Source organism: Carcharodon carcharias, chromosome 8 (assembly GCF_017639515.1).
Source record: "Carcharodon carcharias isolate sCarCar2 chromosome 8, sCarCar2.pri, whole genome shotgun sequence".
Lineage (NCBI taxonomy): Eukaryota > Metazoa > Chordata > Chondrichthyes > Lamniformes > Lamnidae > Carcharodon > Carcharodon carcharias.
In genome coordinates, this window is record NC_054474.1 from 9,848,294 (window position 1) to 9,872,535 (window position 24,242).

General features: G+C 40.8%; 2 protein-coding genes across 10 annotated transcripts in view; both read right to left on the minus strand.

Moving 5' to 3' along the window:
- LOC121280949 (protocadherin beta-15-like) overlaps window positions 1–24,242 on the minus strand; it is a 202,989-nt gene that overhangs the window by 92,997 nt on the left and 85,750 nt on the right. The window contains exons 1-2 of one of the 9 annotated variants that reach the window (XM_041193443.1): window positions 2,022–4,018; window positions 1,472–1,571 (exon numbers count right to left, since the gene is read on the minus strand). The exons of 7 other annotated variants lie outside the window; for them this stretch is intronic. In XM_041193443.1, coding sequence (XP_041049377.1) covers window positions 1,472–1,571; window positions 2,022–3,940 — 2,019 coding nt within the window. In that variant the 5' untranslated portion in view covers window positions 3,941–4,018. Of the gene's footprint in view, window positions 1–1,471; window positions 1,572–2,021; window positions 4,019–7,926; window positions 10,481–24,242 lie in introns of those variants that run through there. One more of the 9 variants, XM_041193432.1, reaches the window with a different exon arrangement.
- On the minus strand, window positions 15,793–18,334 carry LOC121280782 (protocadherin-10-like). Its single transcript, XM_041192978.1, has one exon. The coding sequence runs from the start codon at window positions 18,268–18,270 to the stop codon at window positions 15,793–15,795; it is 2,478 nt and encodes an 825-aa protein (XP_041048912.1). The 5' UTR covers window positions 18,271–18,334.

The window sequence follows — 24,242 nt, forward strand, 5'->3', positions numbered from 1 at the left end:
CATACATGTAATTCATTAAGGTATTCTAAAATACACAATGGTTGGCTTTCAAGTTCTAAGGTAAGATTTGTTTTTTTTTTATCAATGCTACAGACCATACTCCAGAATTGGCCACATAATAAATTTGCATAATAACTTTTCATGACTCGAAATCATTGATTTCCAGATACTTCTCCATTTTCAATTTGCTATATTATTAACTCTTTCTCATTGCCAAAATCCTCTCACTGTTTAATGTATGATTGCTCCCATTCTTTCTTACTCTTTGTCCTGGGTCATATATGTATTAGCTTACTCTGATCCTCATTAAATATATTTCATAGCTTAAAGCAGTTTTTATAATTTTTAAATTTCTCTCTGAAAATAATCTTTTTTGTTTAATCACAATTGGCTCACAGACATTTGCACCACGGGGATAAGTAATTGCAGGGCTACAAAGTGTCCATATGATGTACACATTGTGTGAAAGGTTGGTATCCAAGGAAAGATCCATGAAAAACATGCCAGGAAGTTCTCCTGTCGATTAAAAAAATTAAATGTATAGGAGGCATCGACTTTGTTCCACACACTCTAAATTCTCAAACCTAAATATCTTGTGAGGAACTCTGGGCAATTAAAGGGGACTTTCCCTGACAAGAAACCAGCATTTTTAGCCAGGTACTGCAAAAAGCCTAAGTTCCTAATTGTTAATGTCTCAGCACAGCAGTTCTAATCAATATCCAGATGTTTTTGAATAGCAAATCATCCTAAATTGGTCAGGAAAATCACCATAGCCTTCAGGTAGCAAATTAAGTCTCATTTCATCTAGATAATCTGCCGTCAATTCTATGAATTTTAAAATCCAGAAGCAGTATCACCTCTGGACTACTGTCAAATGTCCATTTAAAATCTTCGTTCACAAAAATATGAGACTATCTGATCAATTTAGAATGATCCAACACTCAGAAACATGATGATATTAGTTAAGTAGAACTAATATGCTAAGGTTATGACAACTAAGAACTAACCAAACAATATACAGGAGCTGTGTGAAAGTGCTATTCAATTCCTGATGAGAGGGTTCTGCACTTGCACGTTCTGTGAAAGCACAGAGTTCCTCAAAGATAGTTACAATCAAAAGTTGAGAGTTTGTGGAAGAAAGTGAAATTCCCTTAATTTTAATAAAAATTCAGTGGGATTAGAAAGCACCAACAAACAACATGGACTCCCAGGACAAAGCTAAACCTTGGTTTGACAATGCAACAAGATACATATAATCACAAAACAACCCAAATGCAATCTGCAAGATACCACTAGATAGCAATGAAAAATAAATGTTGACAGGAAATAGAAATATTGCAGAAAACTAAATAATCCACTTAAGATATTGCTTCCATCCAATTCAATTCAATGTGCACAATTTCGCCCCAAAATCTCTGTACGTTGAAATCAGGTCTGTGAAGATCGTACTCGCTTTTCAAAAGAATCTCACCTCGTTGTTTACAGCATTGTTGTAATTTTCAGAGGTAACCTTTCCCGTGCTTTCTTTCCTCACAGAGTCATTCTGGATATAATTCTTGTCTGTAGATGACCTGCAAGTGTTAAGGGACAGGAAGTCTCTCTTTGTTGAATGCAATGTTGAACATGACTCATAGCGGAAACTCTGAGAAAGTGGATCACCCCCGAATACCTCTACATAGTTCGGGGGTATCTGAAGGTTTCTACTGGCCTTTTGAATTCCATTCAGAGAATGTCGCCTTTCAAAGCAGCAACAAACACCCAGGGAACAATGCTGACCACCCAAAGCATTTCTGCTTTTATGAACCTTCACAGCGAGGGGAATTAAAATCACCAGAAAAATGATAGAAATTACCCCTAATGCTATGACCAAGGAAAGACTCAGATCAGGAGTGAACCCTGTATCTTCAAATGATCCACTGACGCTGGAGAATGTTTCAGTGCCACCACCTACCACAGTTAAGATGATGGTCACTGTGGCAGAAAGTGATGGTGTTCCATTATCTTTTACCACAATCACCAACCTTTGCTTAGAGGCATCTTTAGTAGCAATGCGACGGATAGTCCAAATTTCCCCAGAGTCTGGTGAAATAGTAAAAAGGTTATGCTGGGTAGCCTGGAAAATCGAATAAGAAAGGCGAGAGTTCTGACCGGCGTCAGCATCAGTGGCCGATACCTTGGTAACCAAGTAGCCCGGTTCTGCAAACCTGGATATTGTCTCTACTGCTGTTGACCCATACTCGGCTAATGGGTTCACGATCAGTGGAACATTGTCATTCTGATCAAGGATAATAACATTCACTGAGACTTTACTGGTGAGTGGTGGGGTTCCAGAGTCCGTGGCCTGAGCTTGGAACTGAAAGTTTTTCAATTTCTCGTAGTCAAAGGATCTCTGAGCTAATATGACCCCTGTCTCCGAGTTAATAGAGATGTAAGTGGATACCGAGGCGTTCTGAATTTGCGTCTCCAGGATAGAGTATTTTAGCCGAGCGTTCTGACCAACATCGGGATCAAAGGCTGCAATGGAAAATAGAGAAGCGCCAATAACATTGTTCTCCATGACACTTGCTGAGTATAAAGACTGGGTAAAACGCGGGGCATTATCATTTATATCTGAAACCTCCATCCGAATGGTTTGTTTGGATGTGAGAGGAGGATCTCCTGAATCCGTGCATGTTATAGTGACGTCATACTTGGAATCATTTTCACGATCCAGTGAATGCTGAACAAGTAGTCCATAATAATTCTTCATAGAATAATCAAGTTTAAAGGGGAGTTTATTAGATGTTTGACATTGTACCTGCCCATTCGGTCCCGAATCTTTATCTGCTGCACTGAACAGAGCGACTACAGTTCCAACTGGAACATCTTCTGAGACTGTACTGGAGAAAGACGTCAATGTCACCTCAGGTGCGTTATCATTCACATCAATAACCTCCACCAGCACATCACAATGCTCAGAAACTGCGTATGGACCATTGTCAATTGCTTGTATGTTAATCTCAAAGGCCTTGTTCTCTTCATAGTCCAGATTCCCCTTTAATATGATTTCACCAGTTTTGGAATCCACGTCAAAAAGTTCCCGAACCCTAGCAGAAGAATGGCCACTGAGCGAGTACGTTATCTCTCCATTAGGACCATCGTCCAAGTCAGTGGCATTTAAAATGATTACCCGAGTCCCTGTGGGTGCAGTTTCCAATAGGCTGACTCTGTAAATTGACTGGGGAAAAACCGGGGCGTTGTCGTTTGCATCCTTCACTATGATTGTGACCTGAACCGTGCCGGATCTCACAGGGACCCCGCCGTCCTTGGCTATTAACGTTAACATGTGGCTGGATTCCGTTTCTCTGTCCAAGGAACTCTGCAGAACCAATACTGGCAACTTCCCTTCTCCACTGCGCATCTGAACATCGAGAAGAAAATAATCGTTCGGAATGAGCTCATAGGTTTGCAATGAGTTAGTTCCAATGTCCGGATCGTGCGCACCCTCCAGCGGATAGCGCGCTCCCGGCGTAGATATCTCGGAGATTTCAAGGCGGAATTGCCTTTTTGGGAAACTAGGAGCATTGTCATTTACATCGAGAATCTCCACTGCAACCTGGTACAGTTTTAAGGGATTTTCAACCAAACCGTCCAAGGAAATCACACAACTCAAACTAGTCCCGCAAATCTGTTCTCTGTCAATTTTCTCCTTTACAAATAAAATGCCAGTGTCCAAATTTATGTCCACGTATTGTTTCCTGGGACCGGGTACAATCCGAAAACGGCGAGCCGAGAGCTGCTTTATATCTAAACCCAAATCATCTGTGATATTCCCAACAAAGGAACCCAGTTGCAGTTCTTCAGGAATCGAGTAACGTATCTGCCCAAACACGAGATTCCACCAGGAGAATACACAGTAAAAAAATTGGCTTTTCAGCAACCAATATATTTTATATCTCATTTCCAGCGAAAAACATTCCCCTTGTTTCAGAACGTGTCCGTACCATGAATTATCCTTTTTACAGTTATAGCAATATATTTTAAAGGTGGAATAACTGCAGTGTAGCAAGTACCTGAATATTTTACAGATCGCTGGAATTATTCCATTTAAATCTTCTATGTTTGTCTAAAATTGCCAATGGATTCGTGCAGAAATCCTACCGAGCTCCTCGCTATCCAAAATTACACTGCGTCTGATCGTGCGTGATGGTGGCTGGGTAGTGAAGGGGGCAGTCCGGATCCCCAATCACATCTCAGCTTCTGATTGGTGAACAGAAGCACATTGAAATTCGACAAATCAGAAGAGCGTTCATTTCTTAAAGCTGGAAGTTCTGAGATCAGCGCAGATTTTAGATTTATTGTTGCACAATCAAAATTTGAATGAAATCTTTCTTTCACTACCCTGTATTGCTTCTATCTGTTGCCAAAATTACTGCAGAACTGAATTGCAACGAAGATCTTTAGAGTCAAGCTCATAGAATTTGCGATACAAGAAATTGAAAAATAAATAAATAGGAAGCTAACGAGTCAACACAATTTATTGCCACATTAATTCATTTCAACTTAAAATCCATGTAGGATTATTGCGTTATGGTATTTCATCCCCAAGTTGCTGTTAATTCGCACCAATGAAAGGCTAACTGATTACGTCATTCTCCTATACAAGTAAACACTGGGCATTGCTGTACTGACACTTCTAAATTCATCCGCTTTTCTTCCAGACATACGGATAGGCATCTGAATAGCAGGTTATCTGACCTACGGTAATCTCAATTCTCTCCACACATCCACCAGCCTGTGAAAAAATGTATTCTTACCTGGGACCTTGCATGAGCATCGGTAATAATATAGTTAACCCCACACCCACAGTGTTACATTCAGGTCCAGGTTATGTGGTCTGACATCTTCAATATCATCTTCAATATTTTCATGGCAGGCATACATGATCCCCTCCACCCTCTTTTCTAAAGTGTAGTATAATGTAAATCCTTAAACTATTCGAAAACACCTAATCCCAAAGATCTACAATCTGCATGGTCCCTGTTCCAGTTCTAAGGCAGGAAATATATTTTTCATCAATACGACAGACCATACTACAGAATTGGCCATATAATTAATTTGCATAATGTCAGCATAATAACCTGCTTTGATCCGAAACCACTAACTTACAGGTATTGCCTAGTTTCAATTAGTTATATTGTTACATCTTTCTCATTGCAAAGACCCTTTCCCTGTTTAATATCTGATCGCTTCCATTTTTGCTTACTTTTGCTACCCGATCATATATGCAGTAGCTTATTTTGATCCACATTAGATGCATTTCATAGCTTAAAACAATTTTTATAATTGTTAAATATCACTCTGAAAACAATCATTTTCTTTCACCTCACCATCCGCCCACACCTATGCATCACTGGGGAAAGTAATTACACGACTATAGTGTGATTTACAAACAAAGCTCAGGATCCGAGACAGGATCCATGAAGAATATGCCAGGAAATTCTCCTGTCACTTTCTAAACTTAAACACATAGGACGTACTAACTTCATTCCACACACTCTAAATGCTCAACCGTAAGTATCCTGTGACGAACTCTGAGCATGCACAGAACCATGCAATTAAAGGACACTTTCCTTGACAACAGACTAGGAATTTCAGCCAGGCACTGTAAACCAGGTTTGTTTCTAATTATTATGGTGTCGGGGCAACAGTTCTAACCAATCAATATCAGGACGTTTTTGAAGAGCAGATCATCTTAATTGACCAGGTTGTACTGACTTCCAGGAAAATCGCAGTCTTCTGGTAGCAAGGCAATGTTCATTTCATCTAAACAACATGCTATCTAGTCTTAAAATCCAGAACTATTCTCGCTTCTGGACTGCTGCCAAATGTCCATTCAAAATCACCGTTAACAATGTCTATGAATTTACCCTAGCTTAGATAACTCTCTGGGAATTCTATTATATTTCATAGAGCAGCCTATCATTTTTAAAAGCATCTTAGGATTTCTCTGCTCCCTGGCTGTCACTTGCAGTGTCCTGTGAATGAGTCAGAATGTCTCAATTTGGGTGGCTGGCGGAATTATCAGCAGTATAGTTTGTTACTTTGTTTTGAAGACTGAAACAGATTTGGCTCCAACGGAGCCAAATTGCTGCATTTGTAGAACTCTGACAAATGTTAGTCGGTCCACTATAAATTACTATTTTCTAACCATTGTTTTGTGGCAATTCACCAAAGCTACAATCTCCTGTTCTAATTACCCATCTTGATCTTATTAATGCACATTTCGGCCACATTTTTACAAATGTTGATCAAATTTCAAATCCAGGAGCGAAGGTTGGCATATTGCAAGAGCACGCAGCCTTCTTTGCTTAAATGTAGGAGTTTCAATTCCACCCAGGCTAATTGGGTGAAATTACCTTCTCCCTTTTTTGCTGCTAAATATCAGACATTACAGGTACCAAATTATGACCATCACTTTAGAGTGCAATGGGATCTGAAGGATGAGTGGATTTAGACTGTGGACCCACCTGCAGCCATTCCCAAACACCGAGGTTTTTTTCCACTTGTTTATGCACGTAAACAGATCTCTTTTCACTGGGTATCTAAATATCAGTCCGAAGGAATACGACACCTATACCCTGCTGACAATAAAAAGATTCAAAATAAATATGTTTTAAATATTAAATTGATTTAAGTCAGCTTTTCAGCAGCTTAGCTAAAGCCTAATGATGTAGGACTAGCTGATCAATGTAGAATGATTTGACAGTTGGAAGCACGTTGACTTTTTTTATTTGTTCATAGGATATGGGCATAATTGGCTAGGCCAGTATTTATAGCTGATCCCCAATTGCCCTTGAGGTGGTGGCAGTGAACTGCTTTCTTGAACTACTGCAGTGGTGTAGGTACACCCACAGTGCTGTTAGGAAGGGAGTTCCAGGATTTTGACCCAGCGACAGTGAAGGAATGGCGATATATTTCCAAGTCCGGCTGTTGGGTGAGTTGGAGGGGAACTTCCAAGTGGCGGTGTTGCCATGTGTCTGCTGCCCTTGTCCTTCTAGAAAGTAGAGGTCGCAGGTTTGGAAGGTGCTATCTAAGGAGGCTTGTTGAGTTGCTACTGTGCATCTTGTAGATGGTACACACTGCTGCCATTGTACATCGATGGTGGAGGGAGTGAGTTTTGAATGTGATGGATGGGATGGCAGGCAAGCATAATGTTTTGTCGTGGATGATGCTGAGCTTCTTGAGTGTTGTTGGAGTTGCCCTCATCCAGGCAATTACATCACACTTATGAATTGTGCCTGGTAGATGGTGCACAGGATTTGGGGAGTCAGAAGGTAAGATACTCTCTACAGAATTCCCAGCCTCAGGCCAGCTCTTGTGGTCACAGTATTTAATTGTGCGGACCAGTTCAGTTTCTTGTTAATGGTAACCCCCAGGATGTTTATATTAGTTAGTGAGAACTACCGAATTGAGACCTTGACAACTAGGAAGTAACTGTCTGGTTTACAGGATCTGGGTTAACCTGCTAATGCACTAACAACAAAAAGAAAAGTGTTCAGCACTTGCACGGTTTCGTGAATGCACACAATTCTCATAAGATTTAAACATTAAAATAGTGTGGAACAAAGTCATTTAAGTAATTAAAATGGGTTTAGAAACTGTCAACAGACAACATGGAATTGCAAAACACATTTTAAACTCGGCTTGACAATGCAGTAACTTACATATAATTACAAAAGAATGCAAATATATCCTCCAAGATACCACTACATAGTAATGATACAGGGCCACTGTCATGAAGTACAAAGTGCAGAAAACTGCGAATGTTGCTTTCAAGTTATTAATTCAATCCTATTAATTTCAACGTGCAGGATGTTCCCAGATATATCTGTATATCCAAATCAAATCTGAGAAGATCTCACAGACATCGCCAAAGCACCTCACCTCATTGTTTGCAGGGTTGCTGTCATTTTCAGAATTAATCATTTTCGTGTTCTCTTTCCTCATAGAGAGGGTCTGGAGATAATTCTTGTCTGTCGATGTCCTGCATGTATTGGGGGTTATGAAGTCTCTCTTTGTTGACTGCAATGTTGAACATGACTCATAGCGGAAACTCTGAGAAAGTGGATCACCCCCGAATACCTCAACATAGTTTGGGGGTATCTGAAGGTTTCTACTGGCCTTTTGAATTCCATTCAGAGAATTTGTCATTTCAAAGCAGCAGCAAACACGCAGGGAACAGTGCTGACCACCCAAAGCATTTCTGCTTTTATGAACCTTCACAGCGAGAATAAGTAAAATCACTAGAAAAATGATAGAAATTACTCCTAATGCTATCACCAAGGAAAGGCTCAGATCGGGAGTGAACCCTGCATCTTCAGACGATCCACTGACGCTGGAGAATGTTTCAGTGTCACCACCTACCACAGATAAGATGATGGTCACTGTGGCAGAAAGTGATGGTGTTCCATTATCTTTTACCACAATCACCAACCTTTGCTTAGAAGCATCTTTATTGGCAATACGACGGATAGTCCAAATTTCCCCAGAGTCTGGTGAAATAGTAAAAAGGTTATTCTGGGTAGCCTGAAAAATCGAATAGGAAAGACGAGCATTCTGACCGGCGTCAGCATCAGTGGCCGATACCTTGGTAACCAAATAGCCTGGTTCTGCAAGCCTGGATATTGTCTCTACTGCTGTTGTCCCATACTCGGCTAATGGGTGCACGATCACTGGAACATTGTCATTCTGATCAAGGATAATAACATGCACTGAGACATTACTGGCGAGTGTTGGGGTTCCAGAGTCCATGACCTGAGCTTGGAACTGAAAGTTTTTCAATTTCTCGTAGTCAAAATATCTCTGAGCTAATATGACCCCAGTCTCCGAGTTAATCGAGATGTAAGTGGATACCGAGGCGTTCTGAACTTGCGTCTCCAGGATAGAGTGTTTCAGTCGTGCGTTCTGTCCAACATCGGGATCAAAGGCTGTAATGGAAAATATAGAAGCGCCAATGACATTGTTCTCCATGACACTTGCTGTATATAAAGACTGTGTAAACCGTGGGGCATTGTCATTTATATCTGAAACCTCCACCCGAATGTTTTTCTTGGATGCGAGAGGAGGATTTCCTGAATCCGTGCATGTAATAGTGACGTCATATTTGGAGGCATTTTCACGATCCAGTGAATGTTGAACAAATAATGCGTAATAATTCTTCAAAGAAGTATCCAGTTTAAAGGGTAGTTTATTTGATATTTGACATTGAACTTGCCCATTCGGTCCCGAATCTTTATCTGCTGCACTGAACAGAGCGACTATAGTTCCAACTGGAGCATCTTCTGAGACTGTACTGGATAAAGACGTCAATGTCACCTCAGGGGCGTTATCATTCACGTCAATAATATCCACGAACACATCACAATGTCCTGGAACTGCATCCGGACTCCTGTCCATTGCTTGTATGTTAATCTCAAAGGCCTTGTTCTCTTCATAGTCCAGATTCCCCCTTAATATGATTTCTCCAGTTGTGGAATCCACGTCAAAAAGTTCCCGAACTCGAGCAGAAGAATGGCCACTGACCGAGTACGTTATCTCTCCATTGGGACCATCGTCCAAGTCGGTGGCATTTAATATGATTACCCGAGTTCCTGTGGGCGCAGTTTCCAGTAGGGAGACTCTGTAAACTGACTGGGGAAAGACAGGGGCGTTGTCGTTTGCATCCTTCACTATGATTGTGACCTGAACCGTGCCGGATCTCACAGGGATCCCGCCGTCCTTGGCTATTAACGTTAACATGTGGCTGGATTCCGTTTCTCTGTCCAAGGAACTCTGCAGCACCAATACTGGCAACTTCCCTTCTCCACTGCGCACATCGAGAATAAAATAATCGTTGGGAAGGAGCTCGTAGGTTTGCAATGAATTAGTTCCAATGTCCGGATCGTACGCGGACTCGAGGGGAAAGCGCGTTCCCGGCGACGCAAGCTCTGAGATTTCAAGACGGATTTGTGTCTTTGGGAAACTGGGAGCATTGTCATTCACATCGAGAATCTCCACTTCAACCTGGTACAGCTTTAAGGGATTTTCAACCAAACCGTTCGATGATAACACACAACTCAAACTAGGCCCGCATATCTGTTCTCTGTCAATTTTCTCCCTGACAAATAAATTGCCAGTGTCCAAATTTATGTCCACATATTCCTCCCTGGGACCGGGTACAATCCGAAAACGGCGAGCCGAGAGCTGCTTTATATCTAAACCCAAATCATCTGCGATATTCCCAACAAAGGAGCCCAGTTGCAGTTCCTCGGGAATCGAGTAACGAATCTGCCCAAACACGAGATTCCACCAGGAGAATACACAGTAAAATAATTGACATTTCAGCGACCAATATATTTTATATCTCATTTCCAGCGAGAATCATTCCCCTTGTTTCAGAACGTGCCCGTACCATGAATTATCCTTTTTATAGTTATATCAATATATTATAAACCGGAAAAACTGCGATGCTGCAAATACCTGAGTGTTTTACGAATCGCTCGTATTATTTCATTTAAATCTTCTATTTTTGTCTAAATTTGCCAGTGGATTCGTGCAGAATTCCTACCGAGCTGCTCGCTGTCCAATTTTACACTGAGTCTGATCGTGCGTGATGGTGGCTGGGTAGTGAAGGGGGCAGTCCGGATCCCCAATCGCATCTCAGCTTCTGATTGGTGAACAGGGGCACATTGAAATTCGACCAATCAGAGGAGCGTTGATTTCTTAAAGCTGTATGTCCTACTATCAGCGCAGATGCTTAGGTTTATAGCTGCACAATTAAAAATGGAATCAACAATCTCTTTCAGTATTTTGCATTGTCTCTGAAAAAGATCTCTCGAACCCAGTTACAACAAACATCCTCGCTGTCAGCGTAATTGAATATGCGATGGAAAAAAAATCAAAACACAAATAAATGGGCACCCAACGGGCGAGCATAACTCATTGGCCCAATTAATTTAATTCAATTTATTAGCCATGTAGGATTATTCTGTCATAGCTTTCTATCCCAAAGAGGTTATTGATTCTCACTAAAGAAAGAATAAGTCTGTCACTTTTTCGTACAGCACTTGAGCATTGCTGAAAAATGCGACCTACTGGCGAAGCTTTTCCGAATTGCACTCACCAGGACAGATGCAAGAATGCCAATTTTCAAGGGATGAAATCATTTATACTGCATGAGGAGAGGCTGCTAATATGTTGGCATGTCGACTCTGAATGATCGAGGCCTAGAGGATCTAAGTGATCTAGATATTGATATGCAGGGGACAAATTCAATGTTTGCAGATGACACAAAATTTGGGAGAATTGTAAGCTGTGAGGAGTACAGTGTAGAACTTCAAAAGGACATTGGCACATTGGTGGGGTGGGCAGATAGGTGGCAGATAATGTTCAATGAGGAGAAGTGTGTGCTGGTACATTTTGGTACAAAGGACATGGAGCGCCAGTATAAGAGTGTGCATGAGCAGAGAGACCTGGGTGTATATGTACACAAGTCATTAAAGGTGGCAGGGCAGGTAGAAAGAGCTGTTTCTAAAGCATACAGTATTGTAGGCTTCATTAATAGGGCATAGAGTACAAGAGCAAGGAGGTTATGATGAAATTATATAAGACACTGGTTAAACCTGAGCTGAAGTGCTGTGTACAGCTCTGGGCACCACATTACAGGAAGTATGCGAATACATTGGAGAGAGCATAGAATAGATTTACAAGAATGGTCCCAGGGATGAGACACTTCTGTTATGAGGAAAGATTGGAAATTTGGGACTGTTTTCCTTGGAGAGAAGAAGACTAAGAGGAGACTTGATAGAAGTTTTCAAAATCATGAGGGGTCTGGACAGAGTAGATAGGGAGAAACTGTTCCTGCTCATAAACAGATCAGGAACCAGAGGGCACAGTTGTAAAGTGTTTTGCAAAAGAAGAAATGTGAGTTGAGTAAAAGCTTTTTCAAACAGTGAGTACTTTGGGTTTGGATGCATTACCTGGAAGTTTGCTGGAGGCAGGTTCAATTGAAGCATCCAAGGGGGCATTGGATGATTATTTAAATAGAAACGATGTGCAGGGTATGGGGAAAGGGCAGGAGATTGACACTAAATTGAAATGCTCAGAGGGTGGTTGCAGAAACGATGGGCCGAATGTCCTCCTTCTGCAGCGTGTCAATTCTGTGATTCGGTGACGTATTGCCATGGAGAATGCACTTGCCCCCAAACTTCTGTTTTATTCAAAAAAGACGTGGAGATTCCCCTTCACGCTGCAGAGGACAGAGCTCTGCGTATGAACATACAAAGATCCTAGCAAGCCTAAGTGAGCTACATTGCGAGCCCGACTGATAATCTTGAATTGGCGGTTACTTCAATTTGTAGCACATTCGGGATTGGTGAGCAAGCCCTGCCGATTACAGAATCATGTCTAACATTAGACATTAAGTTCTGAGTTCTGCATGCATGGGTTGGTTGAATATTGGCTTTTTGAATATTGGCTGGTTGTCACCCAGTCTACCTTAAGTATCCCTGGAAGGGTTAGGTATCTCAAAACAAAGGGCAACAGCTAGCAGGTAGCTAGCTGTTTCACACAGCTACTATGCAGTAGCAACATGATTTACATTTTTCACTAACAGGATGCTGCGCTCAAGCCAATCAGATGTTCTTCCTAACACACAAAGGAGTAACCTCATATATGAATTTCACTAAAAGTGTGATGTCATGTACAGAGGCTGTTCGTCCCAACAACTAGTGAGTCATGTGATGTTCTGTGTCCATTCGGCTCATAACCATAGTCAACCAGCCCATGCTTCCAAAACTCAGAATATATTGGTTAAGGTTAGATGTTATTCTGCAACTGGGCAGCATATGCTCAACAATCCCGACTAGGCTAAGAATTACACCAACAATGAATTTAGGATTATCATTTGGGCTCATAATTTTGCTCGCTTACCCTTCCTAGAAGCTACATATGTTCATACTTAAGGGCCTGTTGTCTGCAGAGAAAGGGAATATGTCTGGGCATTGCACATTTGTGATTTAAACAGAAACATGATGGTCAATAGATCTCTATGGAAATGCCTCGACCAGTCAGAGTGAATTGCCAAACAATTAGCACCCTTTTCTCATGCAGAATAGATTGTTGGTCCCTTTGACATTTACCATTCTTGCACCTGTCCTGATAAGTAGCAGATGAAAAGCATCGACTACATGCCCCTTTTTCACCAATACTGAAGACTAATTTTTTCCCTCAATCTCCTATAAACTTTATCAATTGGGACTACTGTATTGAAATTTCCATATCCTCCATTTCTCTTCCATTCAGCCAACCATCTGATTAGAGTGTTTATGACCTATCATAAACTCCATTCTCTGAGCCACATATGAATTAACATGTGCAAAATGTGTTCGAGTCTCGAATCTTGCTTGAATATCGAGAATTATATCCTTGAAAGCACACCCCCTCTGGTCTTACACTCAGGTCTAAGATCTGTTCTCTTCGATTTCATCTATAGCGATCAATATTTTAAAGGCATGCATACATGAACCCCGCTATCCTCTTTTCTAAAATGAAAGTGAACCATACATCTTGGTCCTTAAACTGTTCAGTGACACCTAATTCCAAAGGCTTCAAATTATCATAGTCGACTTTCAAGTTCTCAGGCAGGAAATATATTTTTGATCAATACTACAGACTACACTCCAGAATTGGCCACATAATTGATCTGCATAATAATTTGTCATGACTCTAAACCATTAACGTTCAAGTGTTTCTACATTCCTAATTTGCTATATTACTACCACTTTCTCATTGCCTACGCCCTTTCAGTGTTTAAAATCTGATCACTCATTTTCTTGCTCATTGTATATGATCATACGCATATTAGCTTATCTTTTATCTACAACAAATACATTTTGTATCTTAAAGGAATTTTTATAGTTGTTAAATGTCACTGAGAATAATCATTTTTCTATAACCTCTCTACCTGCCCACACATCTGTATGCCACTGGGAAAAGTTTATGAAGAACATGCCATGAAGTTTCACTGATCCTTTATAAATTTAAATGCATAGGAAATGTTGACCTGATTACACATGCTGTAAATGTTGAAATGTAAGTATCTTGAGAGGAACTCGGACCATACACATGACTTTGCAAGTATTGAACACTTTCTTTGACAACAGACTAGGAATTTCAGCTAGGTGCTGTAAACCAGATGGTTAGTTCTTCGTGGTTTTGGTGTCAATGTGTGAGTTAGGACCAATTAATATCAGGGTGTTTTTGAATATCGGATCAGCCTAAATTGATCAGGTTGCCTTGTATTCCAGGAAAATCATGACAATCTTCTGGCAGTAAAGCAACCTTCATTTCATCTAGAGTCAATGTCAGAACTTCTGAACTGTTTTGAAATGTCCACTGAAAATCTTCCTTAAAAATAACGATTTATTTATCCTCACTGATGTAACTCTGAGGTTGTTAATATATTTCATCTTGCAACCTATCATTTGCAAACCTGTCTTAGCATTTCTATACTCCCTAGCTGTCACTTGTACCATCCTGCAAATGATTCCGAAATGTTTTCTTGATTTGCATCGTCGGTGGACTCAGATATAAGCACCAGTATAGTTCGTTAGTTTTTTTTGAACACTGTATTGAAACTGAATAGTTGTCCTTAGATCCCTAGGTGCTATATTCATAGATGTCTGAAAAATGTCAGCACGTCTACTTTAAGTGTTTATTTCATGATTCTTATGTTGCAGTGATTTACCAAACCTGCAACTTTCTGTTCTAAATATGCAAATCTGGGCTGCAGTTTTTACAAATGTTGATCAAATTTCAAATTCAGGAGAGATGTTTGAGATATTACATTTTCAGACAGCCTTTGTTGAATAATGCAGGGGGTTCAATTCAGCTCAGAGTAATTGGATGAAATCATCATCCTTTCAGCTGTTAAGGGCCAGATACTACAGGTACCAAACTTCTGTGTACCTTTAGAGTGTAATGGCATCTAAGGGGTGAGTGGAATTGGACAACGATCTCATTTGAAATGTTGCCCATACAGGGAGCATTCTTTCCATTTCTTTATGCATGTGAACTGATCTTTTTTCACTGGTATCTAAATATCAGTTCCAAGAAACATGACACTTTTACCCTGTCTACACTAAAGCAATTCAAATATCTTTTAATTCTTGAATTAGCTCAAAGTCAGTTTTTATGTAGCTTAAATGAAGTGGAATAATATAGGGCTACCAGATCAATTTAGAATGAACCGATACCCAGAAACATGATAATATTAGTTAATTAGTACTACGGCACTATGACTGCAACAACTGGTAACTAACCAACAGGTTTGCAGGACGATATGGAACTCCTATTCTACTATCAAGTAATATGTTCTGTGCTTGCATGGTTTCGTGTATGCACAGAGTTCCTCAAAATTTGGTGATATTTAAATGGTTAAAGTGTGTTGGACATAGGCAACAATTCCTGGCATTTAAGGAAACCCCATGTTGTACAGCAGATGCCAACAGACAACATGGCCTCCCAGAAAAAAATGCAAACTCGGCTTGACAGTGTAATAATTTACATGTAATCATAAAATAACACAAATACAATCTACAAGATACTAGCACACAGCAATGACACACAGATGTTGACAGGAAATAGAAACATGGCACAAAACTGCAAAAGAGGGCTGTAAGGTAATACTTCTATCATTTTGTTCCAACGTGCAGGATTTCCTTAAATATATCTGTAAAGCCAAATTAAGTCTGAGAAGGTTTTATTGACTTTTTAAAAGCATCTCACCTCACTATTTATATGATTGCTGCAATTTTCGGAATTACTCATTTTCATGTTTTCTTTCCTGCCAGAATCATTCCGAAAATAATTCTTGTCTGTCGATGACCTGCATGTGTTGGGGGTTATGAAGTCTCTCTTTGTTGACTGCAATGTTGAACATGACTCATAGCGGAAACTCTGAGAAAGTGGATCACCCCCGAATACCTCAACATAGTTCGGGGGTATCTGAAGGTTTCTACTGGCTTTTTGAATTCCATTCAGAGAATTTCTCGTTTCAAAGCAGCAGCAAACACCCTGGGAACAGTGCTGACCACCCAAAGCATTTCTGCTTTTATGAACCTTCACAGCGAGAATAATTAAAATCACTAGAAAAATGATAGAAATTACTCCTAATGCTATCACCAAGGAAAGGCTCAGATCAGGAGTGAACCCTGCATCTTCAGACGATCCACTGACGCTGGAGAATATTTCAGTGTCACCACCTACCACGGATAAGATGATGGTCACTGTGGCAGAAAGTGATGGAGTTCCATTATCTTTCACCACAATCACCAACCTTTGCTTAGAGGCATCGTTATGGGCAATATGACGGATAGCCCAAATTTCCCCAGAGTCTGGTGAAATAGTAAAAAGGTTATTCTGGGTAGCCTGGAAAATTGAATAAGAAAGGTGAGCGTTCTGACCGGCGTCAGCATCAGTGGCCGATACCTTGGTAATCAAGTAGCCTGGTTCTGCAAACCTGGATATTGTCTCTACTGCTGTTGACCCGTATTCGGCTAATGGGTGCACGATCACTGGAACATTGTCATTCTGATCAAGGATAATAACATTCACTGAGACATTGCTGCTGAGTGTTGGGGTTCCAGAGTCCATGACCTGAGCTTGGATCTGAAAGTTTTTCAATTTCTCGTAGTCAAAAGTTCTCTGAGCTAATATGACCCCAGTCTCCGAGTTAATCGAGATGTAAGTGGATACCGACTCGTTTTGAACTCGCGTCTCCAGGATAGAGTATTTTAGCCGAGCGTTCTGACCAACATCGGGATCAAAGGCTGTAATGGAAAATATAGAAGCGCCAATAACATTATTCTCCATGACGCTTGCTGTGTATAAAGACTGTGTAAACCGTGGGACATTGTCATTTATATCTGAAATCTCCACGCGAATGTTTTTCTTGGATGTGAGAGGGGGATTTCCTGAATCTGTGCATGTGACAGTGACGTCATACTTGGAGGCATTTTCACGATCTAGTGAACGTTGAACAAGTAGTCCATAATAATTCTTCAAAGAAGAATCTAGTTTAAAGGGTAGTTTATTTGATGTTTGACATTGTACCTGCGCATTTGCTCCCGTATCTTTATCTGCTGCACTGAATAGAGCGACTACAGTTCCAACTGGAGCATCTTCTGAGACTGTACTGGACAAAGACGTCAATGTCACCTCAGGGGCGTTATCATTCACATCAATAACATCCACAAAAACATTACAGTGTCCGGACATTGCATCTGAACCCTTATCCATTGCTTGTACGTTAATCTGAAAGGCCTTGTTCTCTTCATAGTCCAAATTCCCTTTCAATCTGATTTCACCAGTTTTGGAATCCACGTCAAACTGTTCCCGAACTCGAGCAGAGGCATGACTACTGAGCGAGTACCTTATCTCTCCATTGGGGCCATCGTCCAAGTCAGTGGCATTTAAAATGATTACCCGAGTCCCTGTGGGTGCCGATTCCAATAGGCTGACTCTGTAAACTGACTGGGGAAAGACAGGGGCGTTGTCGTTTGCATCCTTCACTATGATTGTGACCTGAACCGTGCCGGATCTCACAGGGACCCCGCCGTCCTTGGCTATTAACGTTAATATGTGGCTGGAGTCAGTTTCTCTGTCCAAGGAACTCTGCAGCACCAATACTGGCAAATTTCCTTCCCCACTACGCACATCGAGAATAAAATAATCGTTCGGACTGAGCTCGTAGGTTTGCAATGAGTTAGTTCCAATGTCCGGATCGTGCGCGGACTCGAGGGGAAAGCATGTTCCCGGCGTAGAAAGCTCTGAGATTTCAAGGCGGATTTGTGTCTTTGGGAAACTGGGAGCATTGTCATTTACATCGAGAATCTCCACTTCAACCTGGTACAGCTTTAAGGGATTTTCAACCAAACCGTCCAAGGAAATCACACAACTCAAACTAGGCCCGCAAATCTGTTCTCTGTCAATTTTTTCCTTGACAAATAAACTGCCAGTTTCCAGATTTATGTCCACATATTGTTTCCTGGGACTGGGTACAATCCGAAAACGGCGAGCCGAGAGCTGCTTTATATCTAAACCCAAATCATCTGCGATATTCCCAACAAAGGAACCCAGTTGCAGTTCTTCAGGAATTGAGTAACGAATCTGCCCAAACACGAGATTCCACCAGGAGAATACACAATAAAATAATTGGCATTTCAGCAACCAGTATATTTTATATCTCATTTCCAGCGAGAAACATTCCCCTTGTTTCAGAACGTGCACGAACCATGAATTATCCTTTTTACAGTTATAGCAATATATTATAAACCGGAAAAGCTGCAATGCAGCAAATACCTGAGTGTTTTAAGAATCGCTTGTATTATTTCATTTCAATCTTCTATTTTTGTCTAAAATTGCCAGTGGATTCGTGCAGAAATCCAACCGAGCTGCTCGCTATCCAATTTTACACTGCGTCTGATCGTGCGTGATGGTAGCTGTGTATTGAAGGGGGCAGTCCGGATCCCCAATCACATCTCAGCTTCTGATTGGTGAACAGAAGCACATTGAAATTCGACCAATCAGAAGAGTGTTCATTTCTTAAAGCAGGATGTTCTGAAACAAGCGCAGAAGTATAGATTTATTGTTGCACTATTGAAAATTAAAGAAAGCGTTTGTTTTACTATTCTGCATTACTTCCGTCTCTTGCGAACTTATCTCTAGGTCTCAATTGCAATGAACAGGTTAAGAGTCAGCTTTGTATTAAATGCAATAAAATAAATCAAAATAAAAAAAATAAATTTGACCTTAGGAGTCAGCTTAATTCACTCGTTCTGTTAATTTCACCCAGTTCTGATTCTGCTTCATTATTTCGTCATGATGTCAATTCAATGTGACTAACAGAATAGAGAAGGGGGAAACTGATGGTTGTGGTATATTTCGACTTTCAGCAAGCTTTTGATGAGGACCCACACAAAACGTTAGTAAACAAAATCAGCGCACATGGGATTGGGGATAATGTCCTGACATAGATTGAAAACTGATTTGTGGACAGAAACAGAGAGGAGGATTAAATAGGTTATTTTCAGCTTGCTTCGTTGTGGCTAGTGTGGTACCATAATGATATATGCTTGGGCCCCAGCTGTTCACAATGCTTATCAATGATTTGCAGGTGGGAATTAAATGGAATATTTCCAAGCTTGCAGATGATACAAAAACTGGATGGAAATGTGAGTTTGTGAGGAGGATGCAAAGACACTTTAAGGAGACTTGGAGGCTAAGTGAGTGGGCAAAATGTTTGTTCGGTGGGATGTATGGTATGGAAACATGAGGTTATTCACTTTGGTAAGGAAAAACAGAAATACAGAGCATTTCTTAAACGGTGAGAGGCTGGGAAGCAGTGAGTTTCAAAAGGACTTGGCTGCCCTTGTCCATGAGTCAGTGAAAGCTAACACGCAGAAAAGCAAGCTATTAAGAAGACAAATGGCATGTTGGCCTTCATTACAGGATGATTTAAGTACACAAGTAAAGATGTGTCACTGAAATTATATAGAGCCTTGGTGGGACTACCCCTGGAATATTGTGTGCAGTTTTGGTGCACTTACCAAAAGTAATATATACTTGCCATAGAGGGAGTGCGATGGAGACTCATTAAGTTAATTCCTGGGGTGGAGGGCTTGTCCTGTGAGGAAAGATTAAATAGTCTGGGCCTTTATCTCTGCGGTATCTCATTCAAACATACAAAGTACTTACAGGGCTGAACAGGATAGATGCAGGAAGGATTTCTCCTTGGCTAAGGGGCCTAGAACCAGGGGACGCAGCCTCAGGATAACGGGCAGGTCATTTAGGACTGCGATGAGGAGGGATTTCTTCACTCAAGAATGTGGTGAACTTTTGGAATTCTCTGCCCCAGAGGGCTGTGGAGACTCAGTCATTGAGTATGTTCAAGACTGAGATCGATAGATTTCTACTTATTAAAAATATCTATGGATACGGGGATGGTGCAGGAAAATCTTCTTGAAGTAGAAGATCAGCCATAATCTCATTGAAGTGCACAATGCACCCGAAGGGCCTTGTTGTCGGGAAATGGCTCCTGTTTATTATGTTCTTGTCCTCAAGCAGATATTGATTCTCATAAAAGAACTCTAAATGATATCCTTGTTTTCATATAAAACTAATGAAACTGCAGCACTGATATTTCCATAATCCTCCCCTTCTCGTCCAAACATCGAGCTAACCATCTTATTAGAATGTCATTTGTTCAATCGTGAGCTCCATTCCCTGTGACAAACATCCATTAACCTGTGAAAAAATATATGTTCTAATCCTGAACCTTGCATGATTATTGAGAATTTTATCATAAGCACAGCGCCCATTGTCTTACACTCCAATCCAAGGTAAATAGTTTATTATCTTCAATATCACCTTTCGAGCTCAATATCTTAAAGGCATGCGTACATGGACACCTCCATCGCCCTTTCTAATGTGTAGTATGCATGTAATTCCTTAAGGTATTCGAAAACATCCAAAGAGCTAAAATCATCATGGTTACCTTTCAATTTCTAAGGCAGGAAATATAGCTTTGATCAAGATTACAGACCATACTCCAGAATAGGCCTTCTAATTAATTTGCAAAACGTCAGCGTAATACTCTTGCACCTTGTATGTATGTTCGTATGATGGTGGAAGCTGAGTATCTGAATATTTTTAAGGCAGAGGCGGATAGAATCTTGGTAAGCAAGGGGGTGATAGGTTATCGGCGGTAGGTGGGATGCAGATTTTAAGTTACCAACAGACCAGCCATGATCTTATTAAATGGGGGAGCAAGTTCGAGGGCCTGAATGATCTACTCCTGCTCCTTGTTCTAATGTTCATAATACATTTCCATCACTCAAAATCACTAACTTCCAATACTTCTATAGTTTCAATTTGCTATATTACTGCCACTTTCATATTGCTCAGTTGATTTCAGTTTTTGCTGTTTGATCACGCCCATTTTTCTTACTTTTAGTATTCGATCATATGTGCATTAGTCTATTTTTATGCATCTTAAATCCTTTTCATATCTTTAAGCAATCTGTATAATCGTTCCATTTAACTCTGAAAATAATTATTTTTCTTTTATCTCACTATCTGCCCACACACTATACGTAACTGGGAAAAGTGATTACACAGCTACATCGTGTTCATATGATTTACAAGCTTTGTAAAAAGTTGGCAACCAAGAAAGGGTCCATGAAGAATACGTCAGGAGATTCTCCAGTCACTTTCAAAACCTAAATGTATGGGAAGTGTTGACTTTGTTCTGCACACCCTAAATATTCAAATAAAGGTATCTTGAGAGCAAATCTGAGCATGCACATAATGTTCAAGCACATCATGTGCAAGTACAGGACGCCTTCTTCAGCAACAGCCTAGCAATTTCAGCCAGGTACAGTAAATCTGCTTGGTTCTTGTTATTACCATCTCAGTGCGCCAGTTCTCGCTAACTAGCATTTGACCGAGTATAGAGTCAAGAAGCACTAGCAAATCTGAAGTCAATGGGAACAAGGGAGAAAGCTCTCCTCCAGTTGGATTCATGCCTAGCAAAAAAGGAAATGGTTGTGGAGGTCAGTCATCTCCGCTCCAGGACATCACTGCAGGAGTTCCTCAGGGTAGTGTCCTCGGCCCAACCATCTTCAGCTGCTTCATCAATGAGCTTCCTTCCATCATAAGCTCAGAAGTGGGGATGCTCGCTGATGATTGCACAATGTTCAGCACCATTTGTGACTCCTCAGATACTGAAGCAATACATGTCAAAATACAGCAAGACCTGAGCAATGTCCAAGCTTGGCCAGAGAAGTGGCAAGTAACTTTTGCACCACACAAGTGTCAGGCAATGGCAATCTCCAGAAGCATGAATCCAACCATCACCCCCTGATGTTCAATGGCATTACCAAAACTGAATTCCCCCACTATCAACACGCTGGGAGTTACCATTGACCAGAAACTGAATAGCCATATAAATACTGTGGTTAGAAGAGCAGGTCAGAGGTGAGGAATCATGAGGTGAGTAACTCCCCTAAGCTTGTCCACCATCTACAAGGCACGTGTAAGGACTGTACCGAAATACTCTCCACATGCCTGGATGATTGCAACTTCCTCAACGTTCAAGAAGCATGACACCGTCCAGGACAAAGCAACCTGCTTGATTGGCACCATATCCACAAACGTTCAACCCCTCCACCACTGATACATTGTAGCAGCAGTGTGCCATCTACAAGGTGCAATGCCAGAATTCACCAAGACTCAATCGACAGCACCTACAAAACCTACGATCACTATCATCTGGAAGGACAAGGGCAGCAGATACATTGGAACACCACCACCTGGAAGTTTCCCTCTAAGTCACTCACCATCCTGGCTTGGATATATATCACTATTCCGTCACTGTCACTGGGTCAAGATCCTGGAACTCCCTTCTTAACAGCACTATAGGTGCACCTATGCCACATGGACTGCAGCAGTTCAAGAAGGCAGCTCACCATCGCCTTCTCAAGGGCAACTATGAATGGGCGATAAATGCTGGCCCAGCCAGCGAAGCCCACATCCTGTGAATAAATTAAAAAAAATAAAATTAGGATGTTTTTGAATCTCATATCATCCGAAAGTGATTAGGTTGCCTTGTACTGCCTTCCAGCACCAAACCAATCCTCGCTTCATCTAGACAAACTGCCATCAACTCGATGAGTCATAAAATCCAGAAGCAGTCTCACTTCTGAACTGTTGTCAATTGTGCATTGAAAATCTTCATTAACAATACCCTTTGATCTGCCCAAGCTCATGCAACTCCCAAAGAATTCTGTTCTTTGTAAAGTGCAGTCTCTCATTACTTAAACAGTCTTATGATTTCTGTGCTCCCTGGCTGCGAATGATTCATAAATGTTTTCTCAATTTGGATGGGTTGGTGGAATTATACTTCATCACCCAATGGAATTAAAATGAACTGACACTCAGAGCCATGTTGATATGAATTAATGAGAATCACTGAGCAGGGACTGTGACAACGAGGAACTAACCAAATAGTTTACAGGGCCTGTGTGGAACTGATATTCTATTATCATCAAAAGCACTTGCATGATTTTGTGAAAGTATAGTCCCTCACAAGACAGTTACATTGAAACATTTAGAGTTTGTGAGACAAATCAACAATTCCCATACATTTAAGTATACTGCAGTTGGTTTAGGAAGTGCCAACAATATAGTTACTTAGCTTATTTTTTGAACATTGAAACCAATTAGCTGTTCTATGGTCCCTAGGTGCTGTATTTATAGGACTGTGAATATTGTTAACAGGACTATTTCATCATGCTTATGTTGTGGTGAGTTCCCAATCCTATAAATCCCTATTTGAATTATGCAACTTGATTTTCGTTATGCCAGGTTTGGCTGCAGTTTTAAAAACTGCTGATCAAATTTCAAATGCATGAGTGAAGATTCCCGTGCTGTGTGAGCACATGGCTTCAATTCCACTCAGACTAACTGGGTAAAATTATCATCTCACTTTATGCTGTTAAGGGCTAGATGTTCTGGATACCAGTTTTCTACCATACCCTGAGAGCGCAATGGCATCAAAGTCAGTGACTGTAGCTGGGCTGTTGTCTCGCATGCAGACTCTCGTAAACAGGGATATTTTGTTTCACATGTTTAAGCATGTCAGAAGATCTCCAATCACAGCGCTCTAAACATCAGTTAAAAGAACTATGACATTGATTCCCTGTTGACAGCAAAATGATTCAAAATGGATTTTTGAAAAACATTGAATTCACCTGAAGTCACTTTTTCTGCAGCCGAATTGAAGCATGGTCATCTTGGACTAGCTGATCAATCTGGAATGATCCATTACGCAAAACATGCTAATATTAGATAATCAGAACTAGTATGCTGAGACTGTGACAACGAGGAACTAATCAACTGTTTTACAGGACCTGTGTGGAACTGCTAATCTACTATCAGCAAAATTGTTCTTTTCTTGCACAATTTCATGCATGCACAAAACTCTTCACAAGATAGTTGCAGTTTAAAGTTCAGAGTGTGCAAAAAAGTCTACAATTCTCATGCATTGAAGTAACCTTCAGTTGAGTTAGACAGTGTCAACAGGCATGGTGGGCACCCAGAACACCGTATTAACTTGGCTTGAAAATGTAACAAGTCACATATAATAAAGACACGATGCAAAT